Genomic DNA, 12,775 nt, shown 5'->3' on the forward strand with positions numbered 1-12,775 from the left:
TTTGTTGCCGTGGTGACCTTTTACGTCACACTAATTGCAGCATCTTGTTAAGCAACTGTTGGTGTTTCATTTGGAACTATAACATTGGCATTACTTGAAACAGTTGAGTAGATTGAATCCTTCCAAATAGCACAGTGATGGCGGACTACTTACCTATAATAGTCCTTTTTGCCTTTCCAAACTACTGTCGACAATGTGTTTGCTCAAGAGGAGAAATTGTGGAAAGTCCGCGCACTACGAGGAAAGTCCATGGATATGGGTAGAGCTCTTCAACCAATCGCCGATGATGGCATGTTACGCCAATGCAGAAAAGGTATCGGGGAGCTTAAGCACAAGACGTTTTTGAACCACAGACGTAAAGTGGGATTGTACATTTCGCGCGCCAGAGCAGTAGTCTCTGCAAGGTTAGGGATTTTAATTAAGCAAAGACGACGGCTACGGCAACGAAAAGGTTAGTCCCAAGTGTTAGGTTTTGACGACAACGTGAGCATATAACAAGGAAACAGTCATTTTCTGTTTTGACTTTAAAACCGTTCGTACCCATTCAGTTACAGGATAGTTCGCCTGTATTGTACAAGGTGAACAAGACGGAATAATCGTGAAATACTTGCGATAGCGTTTCGTTGCCGTAGCCGTCGTCTTTGCTTAAACTCCCTATTACAATACTGATCGTCTAAACACTTAGCAATATAAATGTGGTCATGTCGAGACATGTTAAAAACAACTAACTCCCGGTTGTCGGCTATGGCTCAAACACGCCTTGTTCTTAAGCTCCCTATTATAATAAAAGAACATATAAAAGGTTTCCCTCCTGAAATCTCTGCTACGCATCCACTGTTTTCTTAGACCCTGTGTTGTTTTCTTTCATTCACAATTCCTTACCATCACGTGATCAGAGCTCCCTTTTGCAACCCGACAAAACGAAAAGCGAAAACAGAAACAAGTAATTTGTGCAACTCTCTTACACTAAATATTCCCTTCGTGAAACACTTGAGTAGCATATGGAACGTGAAGTCCTGAATGTAACTATGCTCATTGAATAACGTTAGTGGTAATGTCCTACAACAAGCGCGATGTTCTAAAACAAGCGATAAAAAGTGACGTCGTCACTAGTAAATGTTTATCTGCGAACTTTTTACTGATTGGTATTGTACTGCTTCAATAAAATTAGTATTGTAACATAGGTGTTTGGTTGTATAGTTTAATTGTACAAGCTAGAAAACAAAAAGAACACATAAAACCCCTACATTTCAAACCTAAGTTTCAAACCTTAATTGCAAGAAAACCGAAGAGCTGAAGCATCAAATACTCCTTATTTCAACTTAGGAGTAGAACAAAATCTAGTAATTAATTGTAATTAATTAACCCTTTCACTCCTGTAAGGGTCAATGAGACTTATAGATTTTACTCTGTCTAACGCCAGACGATTTTACTCGTCAATGGGGAACCCCACAGGAGTGAAAGGGTTAATTTAATAATTAATTTAAACAGTGCTTAGATGGATATTAATTAGTTTGTAGCGCTCATTAGAAATGCGTATGTACAATATACATGGATATCTTGATGGAAAACAGGCCAAAGCACACTTTTTATAAACAGGTCATCAGCCAAAATTATAGCCCACTGAAGAAAAATACCACGGAGTCAACGAAAGTGAGGAGCTGAAACTATGACATCGTCACTGACTCTTTTTGAGGAGGCTTTGTACAGAGTTTTGAAGCTTAATAGCTGGTCCTAAGGTCACTCCCAGACATTTGTGAATCTCGTCTAAAGACAGTAGTGACAGCGCTCGGCCATCAATTTCCTGTAAACATATGACCGGAGGACAACTGATGACTTTTTGGTACCAACAAATTCAACCATAAATTATATGATAAGCAACATAGGACACTTTCAAAAATACCGCAAACATTTCATATAAGCATTGTTTCCAGTTTCTCTTGGGACGTATAATGGTCCCAAGAATAAATATAGGGATTTGTATGAGTTTATTGCCCAGAGCCTCGAGATGATGCCTTTTGTTTAGGACTGAATTTTAATTTATAGAAAGTGGGCTATGGCCCTTTCTTACTGTCAGAGACTGAATTTATAAGGGGTGCTACTTGGGGAGCGGCTCTGCTGGTTAGCTACTGCGTCCCGGCACATACCATCTGCATCCCTTTGGAGCACAGCAACACCGATGGATTACTTTGGGAGTCAATTTTGCTGAGTGAGTAAAACCGGAATACCCAGAAAAACCATCGGAGTAAGCTTGAGACAAACAAGACTGACAAATTCAGCCCACGCACAAGCTCAGGATTTGATCCCGGGTCCAAAGAGGTCGGAGGCACGACCGTCACCCCACACGGCCATCCTTACTCCCAGTCCTATTATTAGCTAAATGCGAAAACAAAATAAGAGATCGTCTCATGCAAGAGCAGTAGTACTCGAATTCAAATATTAATGATTAGTTGTCAAATGACAAAGATCGCAAATAAAAAAGAATAACTACAGAACTATTTTATTCATGATACAAAGGTGGTCCATAAGCTACGGTTTCATACTATCCTCTCACCACTGACTTTCTCGAAATTTACAGCTTATCCTCAAGCTTACCTGTTTCATAAAGTTTTCGGCGAACCTGTGACAATCCGTTGACCTGATATAATCCGCAACGTCACTAACAGTCCACTTAGTAATGTGCTTTGACGTGGGCAAGGTTGCAGCATCAAGTGGTGCAGTTTTTGGAGGCTCGAGAAGATAACTGCGTACCACAGAAAGATTTCTGGTGACATGACTTTCACTACCACTCGTAGGTGTGCTTGTGAGTTTACCCACATCTTTTGGAAATTCCAGTTTGCGAGGCGAACAAAGTTGTTTTGTGAGGGGAGCTGAAAATGGAAGAAGATGCCATGAGGAAACCAACAGAAGATCGTTTCTTGTAACACCGATTAACTGCCACAACCCTTTCATCAAATGTTTAGTAGAACACTGGGGCCTTTTTACCCTGGTCCCAGAGGTTTTTCTTGAGCCGTGAGAGAGCCGCAAAGCGGTGAAAATGAGTCGCGAAGCGGCGAGAAGAGAAAAACCTCTGGTTTTCTTGGACTTGAATCTCACTTTCATGCAAGTAACCAGATATTTTTCTCTTCTCGCCGCTCCTTCAAAACCTCAGGGACCAGGGTAGTGCCTTTTATGTTCCCAGTCTTGATAAATTGAAAATTCAAACAAAGCGAAGAGATCCCAAAAGCAACGCTAGCTTCTTCACTGGTCTTGCATCATGACTCAATAAAAGCATTGCCACTAAATAAAAGCAGATTGATTATCCTCACAAGGATAAAGACAACTACAGAGACAACTGTAGCTGCCGGAACAGATTTGTTGTTGTCCTCGTTAAGATTATTGTTTAAAAGCTAGAACTAATTACCTATCAGTCCGACTATAGAGCACCAATTACCGGTGGGAATTCTACAGAAACAGCCACTCTTGTCAACATTGTTCGGTCTTATTTTGTTCCAAGTCAAAGAACAGTTAGCAACTATTCACCGAAGTGGAGGTGGCTAGTGGTGGATATTTACCGAGGCGCGAAGTGGAGAAGTAAATATCCACCACTAGCCACCGACTCTGAGGTGAATAGTTGTTTTAGTATATACTAAAACAGTGAGATGATATAGCACAAAAAAAAAATGATTTTAACTCATTTATTCCTGCAAAGTTTACAACATTTTCCAGCGCAAATTCCGCGCAAATTGCTTGGAGGTCTCTATGAGCGCAATTGTTCTATCCAACGCGCGCTCATGGAATAATTGTTAAATATCCGGAATTTGAGCAGCCAATCAGCACGCGCGTTCAAGGCTTTCCACTGTTTTAGTATATACCAATAAGAGTTAATGCAAAACCGATAGATGAGTAGGACATTGGACATCTCATGACAGTTACACAATGTACATAGATTAGAAGGTCACCAACGTAATATTCCCATGCACTCTATTCAAGTATTTCGTATAGCGCTGATCAACAGTGTTTAATTCAAAGCACACATTTCGAATAGCGCTAATCTTTAAGTATTTAAGTCTAGCACCCATTTTAAACCGGTTATCTTTCAATTTTGGTGATGGGTATCTATTTAAATATTATGAAAACTCACACTTGCTCATCGGCATGCTTCAATGGTCTGGTGGTTCTAAATGATGCCGAGAGAAAACGAGGGGACAGAGAGGGAGGCTCAGGGCGTTGGCCGGGATATGTCAAGTCCACGAAAGTTATTTTTAGACGAGCGGAAGTGTGTCTTCCGAGACGTCCGCATGCAGCCCTGCTTCGCTCTCAGGTTCTTAGTGAAAAGAGAAAATGGTGGCGCACGTGGAAGGTTGATGAAATCGTTGCTTTTCTTTCAAACATCAGACCGAGGTTGGCTTGCATGCTGACGTCTCGGAAGACACACTTCCGCTAGAACAAAGACTTCCACTCGTCTAAAAATAACTTGAATCGTGGACATGACATATCCCAAGGGCTGGACCGGGAGCCTCCCTCTCTGTCCCCTCATTTTCTCTTGATGATGCAAATGTCGCTTATGGTCCAGTTCAACTATCTCGACCTTCACGTTCTTTAAAAATCTTGGGAACTTAATAGCGCGGTTTTTCAAATTAAATTGACGAGGAAATTTTCAAGTATAGAGTTAACTTCATGTAACTGCAGTGAAAGAGGAAATGTCCTTCCTTTCTATCCCAAATAACGCTCACCGATAGTAAATCACCACAAAGAAATAGTCACGTGGAGATGAACTGCTAATTATGAATGCACTCATTTCCAGAGCTACTTGTTTTAATTTGGATTCGCAACAGATCGGGATTAAGTTCTCCAAATTAATAGATGCTCCAACATTGCGGCCAAACTGTCAACTCAAATGGCATCAACCAATACCCGTGTGACTAATTCAACAAATGGCATAATTAGTATAAATTCTCCTTCGTGAAAAGCAATATCCTTGAGGAGGATCGAAAGGGTTTTTCCTTGCTGTAGTGTTTGTGAAACGATGAAAGATACCAAAGAGAAGGATATTTCATAGTGTAAGGAAACTATAAATATCTTTGCAACTCTATCGTTGGGTAATACTTTAAAGGCACTTATGGCGTCATAACGGTTACCATGGCAACACGCCAGTCCACAAAAAGGCCCTCTAAATTTTAGTTTTAGGCCCGTTTTTAACGTCGCATTTTTTTACATCTGCCGAATGTAATGCAAATGAGCGTTTCTCATGTGCATTAGATTTGGCACAGGTAAAGTGCGACGTTTAAAACGGGCCTAAGAAAATTATCTGAAAAACTAAGTCGGTGACCTACCGTTTTTATTCTTTGTTGGAAATCTCCCTAAATCCTTTAACTTCTTAGAGAGTATGACAAAAAGTTATCCAGTAGACTTTAAGATACATCGAAAAAGGGCGTTTTATAGTTTACAGAAAATTGTACTAGATAACTTTCCCCGAAACTTTTTTCTTTGAAGTGCCATCGTGAATGGTACGTGCATGTAAAAAATCAAGACAGGTCATCGAGCAAAATTGCGAGATAAAGACAAATTGTTTGCGCATGTTTTATTTCCGGTTCGCGCGATTTTACGCCGTATTTTCACTTCCGGTGTGTTGCGTGTGCTACCTTTGAAAGAAATTTGATTCATTCAGTGTAGGTTATGCGCGCGCGGGCAGCTAAAAACCCTTTCGAGCCTCTTAAAAACAACTTCGCTTGCAAGTACCGAATAATCCACGCATTTGCTTCCTACATTATATAAAAAAAAAAACAATGATGAAGATTGGTTACGGCAACTAAGCATCAACTAAGGCGGAAAAAACTTAAGCTTTTCACAGTTTTGCTTTAAAACAAACCTTTGACGATATCGCAATGCATACACCGCGCTACTCTGTTGAGGCTGATGAGGTTTTCACACAAGGACAGCTTGATCTTAAGAGTCTAAAGGAAAAAAATGATTAAACACATCAATGTTGATTCTTGACAGTGATCTAACATTCCAACAGGGCATGGAAAGCAGAAGGTAATACCTCGCAACGCAACGCGAGGCCGACTAAGTCAAAGTATGTAGTTAAATGCAGTACCTTCCTGTGCGAGATAGTGTGTCATTTGAGTAGGATTCATGGTTTCTCAGATAATTTTCCATTTTACTCCAAATGGTGAAACTTTCTGTGTTGTATATTTTTAACTAAAATAGCGTTTGTGTGGCTCCTATCACAGAAACCCAAAAATGATATCCTCGTTACCAGAGGAGGCAATTGTTACTATAGGTACAACGAGGAACGACCTATGGGCGCCTCATAAATACACACCCTTGCATTGTAGATCCGTTTTTGTAACTGTTCTTCACTATTTCAAAGATTTAAGTCAACAAGGACGTCCATAACTCATGGACTTCCGGGTTTGGAACCAGCTGCAGATATAGAGTTGCTATTCTTGGTGCCGACTAAAAGGATTGCGGCCTCTTGGGGTAATTAGGGAGCTTAAGCATGCGCATGTTTGAGACGCGGACGGCAACCGGAAGTGAGTTGTTTTCCTTTTTAACTTGTCTTCACACAACCACATTTACATTGCCAAGTATCTTTTTGCCATTAGAGATGATTAGTATAAAAATCTGGGAGACACCACTTTCCTAGCACGCGAATTGTTCTCTTCATGTTACGACATCCCCAGCGGCATGTAATAATTATCTACAAAACCCACTCCTATATTTCTATGTACGGAAACCTTCACTCTAACATATTCTTTTTATGATTTTCGACGGATGAGTAGATGATGATGACCTATCTATCGAAATTAGGGCATTTTTCCCTTGCCTTTTTCTCTGAACCCCGATTATTTTTCACTCAAGTGGAATAACTAATTTATGACCTAACTTCAGGCGGGAAATGAAACAAATTTCAATGTGAGAAGATTTGCGGGTGAATGTCATTAATTTGTCTCCACATACTCACATTTACATTGCTACGTATCTTTTCCCCATTAGAGATGATTACTTTAAAAATCTGGAAAACACCACTGTCCTGGCACGCGAAATGTTCAGTTCCGGTTGCTGTTCGCGTCTCAAAAATGCACGTGCTTAAGTTGGCTAATAATACGCACCTTAACAATTGACGAGATGGTCCTTTTCTTTGTCTCACAAGCAAAAAGCTTGACAACTTCCTTAGGGGAGTCTGCACATGGCAAAATCTGTTCCAAAAGCTGTGTCAGCACAATGGTTGGATCAGCGGGACCAATAACAGCCGGAACATTGGCTAATTTGGATTTGTTCAGAAAAGGTCCTTGCTCACATTTGTTCCTCACAAAAATACAAATTTCTGCAAAAGAAAAAGAAAGCTAATTACACGTTGGCACCATTTTGTCTTTGTGGTGGTCTCTAATGACCAAAAAAATGAAAGGGAATTTCGAAAAGCTCCCTGCAGTCACAATGAGGAATCCAAATTCATCCCAAATCGTCATCTTAACATACCTGTCCTTTGTTGAATATCTTCATCTTCAGTTAAATCTATGACCGCTTCAACATTCCCTTTTTTCTTATCTTCTTCGTCCTCTTTCTCTTCTTTCTCTTTGCTCCAGTAATCCCGTGCGATAAGTGTTGATGCCCTCAAATCGTACTTTCCTTTAGGAGTGCTTGGGATCTTTTCAAGTACCTCGCGACGCCTTGGTTCTTCGTGTTTCTTTTCTTTAACAGCAATGTGTTTCTCTTCTTTAATTGCAGTGGTCTCCAATTTGACCACTGGTTCTAAGTCTTTGCTAATAATGGGTATGCTCGACTGATTTGTTACAACTACACTTGCTGCATTGATTATATCTGATTCCAAAATTGTCTTGCCCTCAATTTTCTCAGAACTGTTCACGTCTGTGGTGCTTAAGTCATCCGCTATGTCTGACAAGGTATTTGAAGTGTTTGTTGTATTTGAAACTTCAGTATCTGCTGTAGATTTTTTATTTTCCCTTTGTTTTGTTATCCTGAAAGAGAACAATACCATTATTAAGTGAAGCTATGATCTCCGCAGTTGTGAACGCAATTTTTGTAATTGCGTAGAGAAGCCTGAAAAATTCAAGACTTCAACTGGATTTGAACCCGTGACCTCGTGATACCGGTGCGACGCTCTAACCAACTGAGCTATGAAGCCACTGACGTTGGGAGCTGGTCATTTGTGGGTTCCCGTGAGGAATGAATCAACGATGAAATGATATATGAATATTGGGGTTAGGGTTAGGGTCACAGGCACTCACATTTAATAGTGTAGACTAGCGAAGGGTTCCTTGTAACTGCCAACACAAAGTCACCTGTTTGCATGCGCCTCACTTTTGCAACTGAAGTGGACAGCTTGAATGACTGAATGACTCTAAAGGGACTGGAATAGGTGTCTAGGAACAAAGTTGGCTCAAAAGGACAAGTTTTTACACAACTACAAGGGTCCTTAGGTTCTACCTTGCCTATCTCCTGCTTATAGTATGTGCATAGTATAGGAAAACGAAGCACTTGATAAACCTTACGAGTAAATGGGTAGCATACTCATGTTTATCTGAGAGCTCAGTCAGCCAGCCTTTCAAGGAAGGAGATGCAAGACAACAAGATGTTGAAAATAAAATACATTAAGGTAGAGGTGAATTACTTATTACCTTAAGGAAGCTAGACGTCTGTTTTCTTCAGGAGGACCTAATAGCAAAAGATGAAAGTATGCCATATAATATCAATGTGATGCTAATGAGAAGAATGACAGGGTAGAACAAAGCCTCATGTCTTGGCTACAATGATGACACCCAAAAGATAAAGAATATGGTTAAATGAAAGACTACACAAATAAACACATTATAACTGTGGGGTGCTGGATTGGGATGCTGATACTTCAGGTTCAAATCTCACCCTGTCCACTGACTAAGTTTGTATTCAGTTGCACCGATTTCATACACAGTACAAAACCTGTTTAATTAAAATTTATAGCCAACTGGCTGCATCCAGTTGCATTTAACAACAATCAAGTAATGCTTATTTCAGTTCAACTGTTTTTTCTTCAAGCAGTTAACAAGCTTTTTGCTTCAAGTATCATTGTACAAACAATAAAGGTACTTCAAATCCTTATAAAGTTTTCCTCTTAGCCTCACAGTCTAGCTGAATTCAAAACAATGAATGAAGTGTGTTTTTTACGCTGTATTCTTGGAGCAAGTAGAGGGTGTCCATTCATACTGCACCAGCCCACAGGAAAGAGATCAAATGACTCCACATCATAAATATGTTCAACAGAGTCATCTTTGAATCCGTCCAACAGCACCCACATTGTTCGTCCAACCACCTGCGTCACCGATGCCACTGTCATTATACTGGGATCTGTTTGATCCACAGCTTCAAACTTCATACCAATGTCAAACTCATGAGGTGGAATATCCTAAATAACATGGCAAACAGATAAAACAAAAAAGGCAAAAACATTTAATGAGTATTCATAGCCTGAACAGGCAGACAAATCTCTGGGATTATCTCTGGTGAGGAGGAGTGAAAGAAATGACAGCCACAGATTCATATACATGTATGTCCATCTTATTAAGGGTGTGTTCCTTTGGGGTGATCCGGAAAAGGATCACTGATCCAAGATCACTTGGATCATGCTGCATCAAAGGAACCAAAAAATCCTCACCCAGAGTGGATTTTTCGGTTGCTTTGATGCATCGTGATCCAAGGTGATCTTGGATCAGTGATCCTTTTTTTGGATCATCCCAAGGGAATGCACCCTAAGTAATTACAAGGATCAAAATTGATATTCAGTGCAAATACACCATAATTTAATAACAACTTTCATGACCACAAAACATGTCTGATGAGGACTCCTCCAATGTTGCCTTTATGAGGCTAGCTGTCTGGCTAACTAAAGTGATCTTAAATTTTGGCTCAAACATGCTTACCCTGTTTATCACATAAAGCGCAAAATTACTGAATGCTGATTGGCTGAGACGGGGGCTTTTTTTCCTTAATCACGCGGGCATTTTTGGTAATCATGATGGCATGATTACATGATCCTAATTGGTTAACAGTGGCTTATCCAGAGAATCCTTTTCCAGATTTTGACTATGATTATATTGCTTTTTGTCCACATGTAAACTGATTGTCATTTGCCCCAGCATTGAACAGGCTTCCCTCAATATTATTTTGTCCTTTATGTGTTAAACATGTAATTTGCAATGTGCCCTTGTGCAAATAAGGGTTAATGTCACTTGTATTTTCAAAGTTTTCCAAATTGCCCTTGTGCCCATGTGATTACATATACAAATGATATTGAATAGAATACTACCTTCTTCACTGATACAACTGTACAACATGCCCTTGTAACACTACTGCATGAATTTGCAGCTAAGTGAATCACAAAACACATATGAATAGAAGCATGCACACTAGAATAATTCTGGTGTGCATGTTTCTATTCATTTGTGTTTTGTGATTCACTTAGCTGCAAACTCATGTCTAACACTGCAAAACATTGGCATTATAGAAAGTTTGCATTACCAAGTCGAACAACAAGTCTGGAGCTGCAGAGCTATTTGTCCATTCAAGGTATGTTGTCCAACTGAAAGGATGAATGAGGTATCCTAAAAAAATTTTAAAAAGACAGACATTAGCTAATGTACTTTTTGCATCTCTCTGCAATTCTTATAGGAGTTGGAAAATAAAGTTTATCTTACAATAGATCAACATACTGTAATGCAGTTACACTTTCTTGGACAAATAAGGCCTCCATGTGCCTGCCATGGGTTTCTGCATGAGTTCATGGATTCCAGTTTGAGCATAAAATTAAGAAAATGTGAATTACATGTACAGTACATACCGTACATACTCAAATGAACACTCCCCATTGGGGCTGTTCAGAACCAATGGAACATACATATACAACATACATGTAATCAATGAATTAACAAAAAAACAACTCTTCTCTAAGCTATTTTCAAGTGCAGCTAAGAAGTTGATTCAGGGATTACCAGGATCATTTCCAACAGTTGGTCAAAACAAGTCTTCAACCAACTGTCTCCAGATCTCAAGGCAAGTGCCTTAACCACCAGGCCACACTGCCTCCTTGCTTCAAATGACAAGAAGCAGGAATGCCATCTGTTTTACGTAAGAGTACTGTTGATTGTCCACTTGCAGTCTTTATATTTAAAGCAGTTCCTAAAAGTGCCATGCAGTACCTGGAGGAGGAGTCAGTTGAATATTGTTTTTCTTACACCATTCCACAGGGAATATATTCCTGGAATTGGAACTGCACCACATGGAAGGCTTGTCTCCGTCACCACACTCAATCATACTGTCAATCTCCACTTGGAAGAATATCTCGTTTGCAACTTTGGAAATTGTTGCTGCACAGATTGATGAAGGATCTTTTGGATTAACAGCTTCTAGTTTCATGCCAGTTTTAAAGTTATGAGGCTTTGGTAAGCTCGGAGACTGCAACAAGAAATAATTTGAAGAGGAACTTATTGTAATTCTTACTTTACTGATAGACAAAAATATATTGGAATAGTATGTCATTTCCACAGTCATAGTTGCAAAACCTCTTTTTGGAAGGTTGTGATCTTGAGACTAGAACCTTCCTCAAAGGACTTGTTCGCGATATCATTAATGTTGGACAAAACTTTGTTAGAGGAATTAACAATACCGGTAATTATTTCCAGGTGATCTGGTGACGTAATTTGGAGGACCGGGAAGAAAAATTTTAACGCCGTATCCCACAACCGCGCGCGGCCTTAGGTGTTGTTTCCAAACTCCCTGCAGTATTGCCATCGCCAAAACTCAACAGATTATTTACGTGTCTACCACTTTTTCCTGTTACTGAATGAACATTCAAGTAGACCCGAAGAGATCTAACCTCGCCTCTGCCCGTTGAATTCGAAAATAAGGCCGCGCGCGGTTGTGGGATACGGCGTTAAAATTGTTCTCCCCAGTCCTCCGAATTACGTCACCAGATCACCTGGTTTAGAAGGGAAAAGTGAAATACAAGAACTGTGCTTGTCAGGTAATTTTATGGTTTCTTTTGATGTTGAAAGCCTACATGTATTAACCAACATTCCCCTAAATTTATGCAATGTCGATCTAGCCGTCAATTACGTCTCAGAGGGTAAAATGGATCTTAAGCTGAGTAACACCAGGCACCCTAACATACGTTTTACCCTGGAGAAAGAGGTGGACTATAAAATACCTTAAGTTTTTTGGATGTCTTTATTCATAACCACTCACAAGGACCTACAACCATGGTTTTTCGCAAGAAAACACTCACAGGTCTTCTAACTAATTACTTTAGTTTCACCACTCCATCGTACAAAACTGGCCTTGTTAGAACACTTGTTGAAATAACTTTTAGAATCAACAACATTTAGGTGGGCTTTCACAATGACATTAAGAACCTCGCTTTCATTTTAAGTAAAAACCTTTACCCTTCACATTTAAATTGAGCTCTGTCAATTTTATTCATTTTAACCCTTTGAAGTCCAAACCGGCCTAAACCGGCCAGACTTACATGTAATATTTTACTCTGTCTAACGCCAGACTACTTTACTCGTCAATGGGGAACCCCTGGGAGTCAATGGATTAAATCTGTTTTATCGGCCTCTTTGGATCGCTTTCGAGTTAAATCACATCCACAGTGTTTCTAAAGATTGCTGGGTGGTGAATTTTGGAATTTGTTTTCAAATTGGAATAAAGCTGGCACAAAGCTGGGGATTTTAGGACTTAGCCCAAATATGGACAAAAATAAGATCGAAGCTGCATACGTGGGAAAATGCGCGAGCTA

The 12,775-nt window shown here is 39.8% G+C and overlaps 1 protein-coding gene across 1 annotated transcript in view; it reads right to left on the reverse strand.

Annotated features, from left to right (window-relative positions):
* Positions 1-837: 837 nt before the first annotated feature.
* LOC138056697 (MBT domain-containing protein 1-like) overlaps positions 838-12,775 on the reverse strand; it is a 23,190-nt gene continuing 11,252 nt past the window's right edge. Inside the window, exons 8-16 of the mRNA XM_068902552.1 lie at positions 11,178-11,433; positions 10,501-10,583; positions 9,151-9,388; positions 8,625-8,661; positions 7,465-7,964; positions 7,098-7,312; positions 5,852-5,936; positions 2,596-2,870; positions 838-1,804 (exon numbers count right to left, since the gene is read on the reverse strand). Coding sequence (XP_068758653.1) covers positions 1,679-1,804; positions 2,596-2,870; positions 5,852-5,936; positions 7,098-7,312; positions 7,465-7,964; positions 8,625-8,661; positions 9,151-9,388; positions 10,501-10,583; positions 11,178-11,433 — 1,815 coding nt within the window. The 3' untranslated portion in view covers positions 838-1,678. The remainder of the gene's footprint in view (positions 1,805-2,595; positions 2,871-5,851; positions 5,937-7,097; positions 7,313-7,464; positions 7,965-8,624; positions 8,662-9,150; positions 9,389-10,500; positions 10,584-11,177; positions 11,434-12,775) is intronic.

The sequence above is a fragment of the Montipora capricornis genome, chromosome 7, assembly GCF_036669925.1.
Source record: "Montipora capricornis isolate CH-2021 chromosome 7, ASM3666992v2, whole genome shotgun sequence".
Classification (NCBI taxonomy): domain Eukaryota; kingdom Metazoa; phylum Cnidaria; class Anthozoa; order Scleractinia; family Acroporidae; genus Montipora; species Montipora capricornis.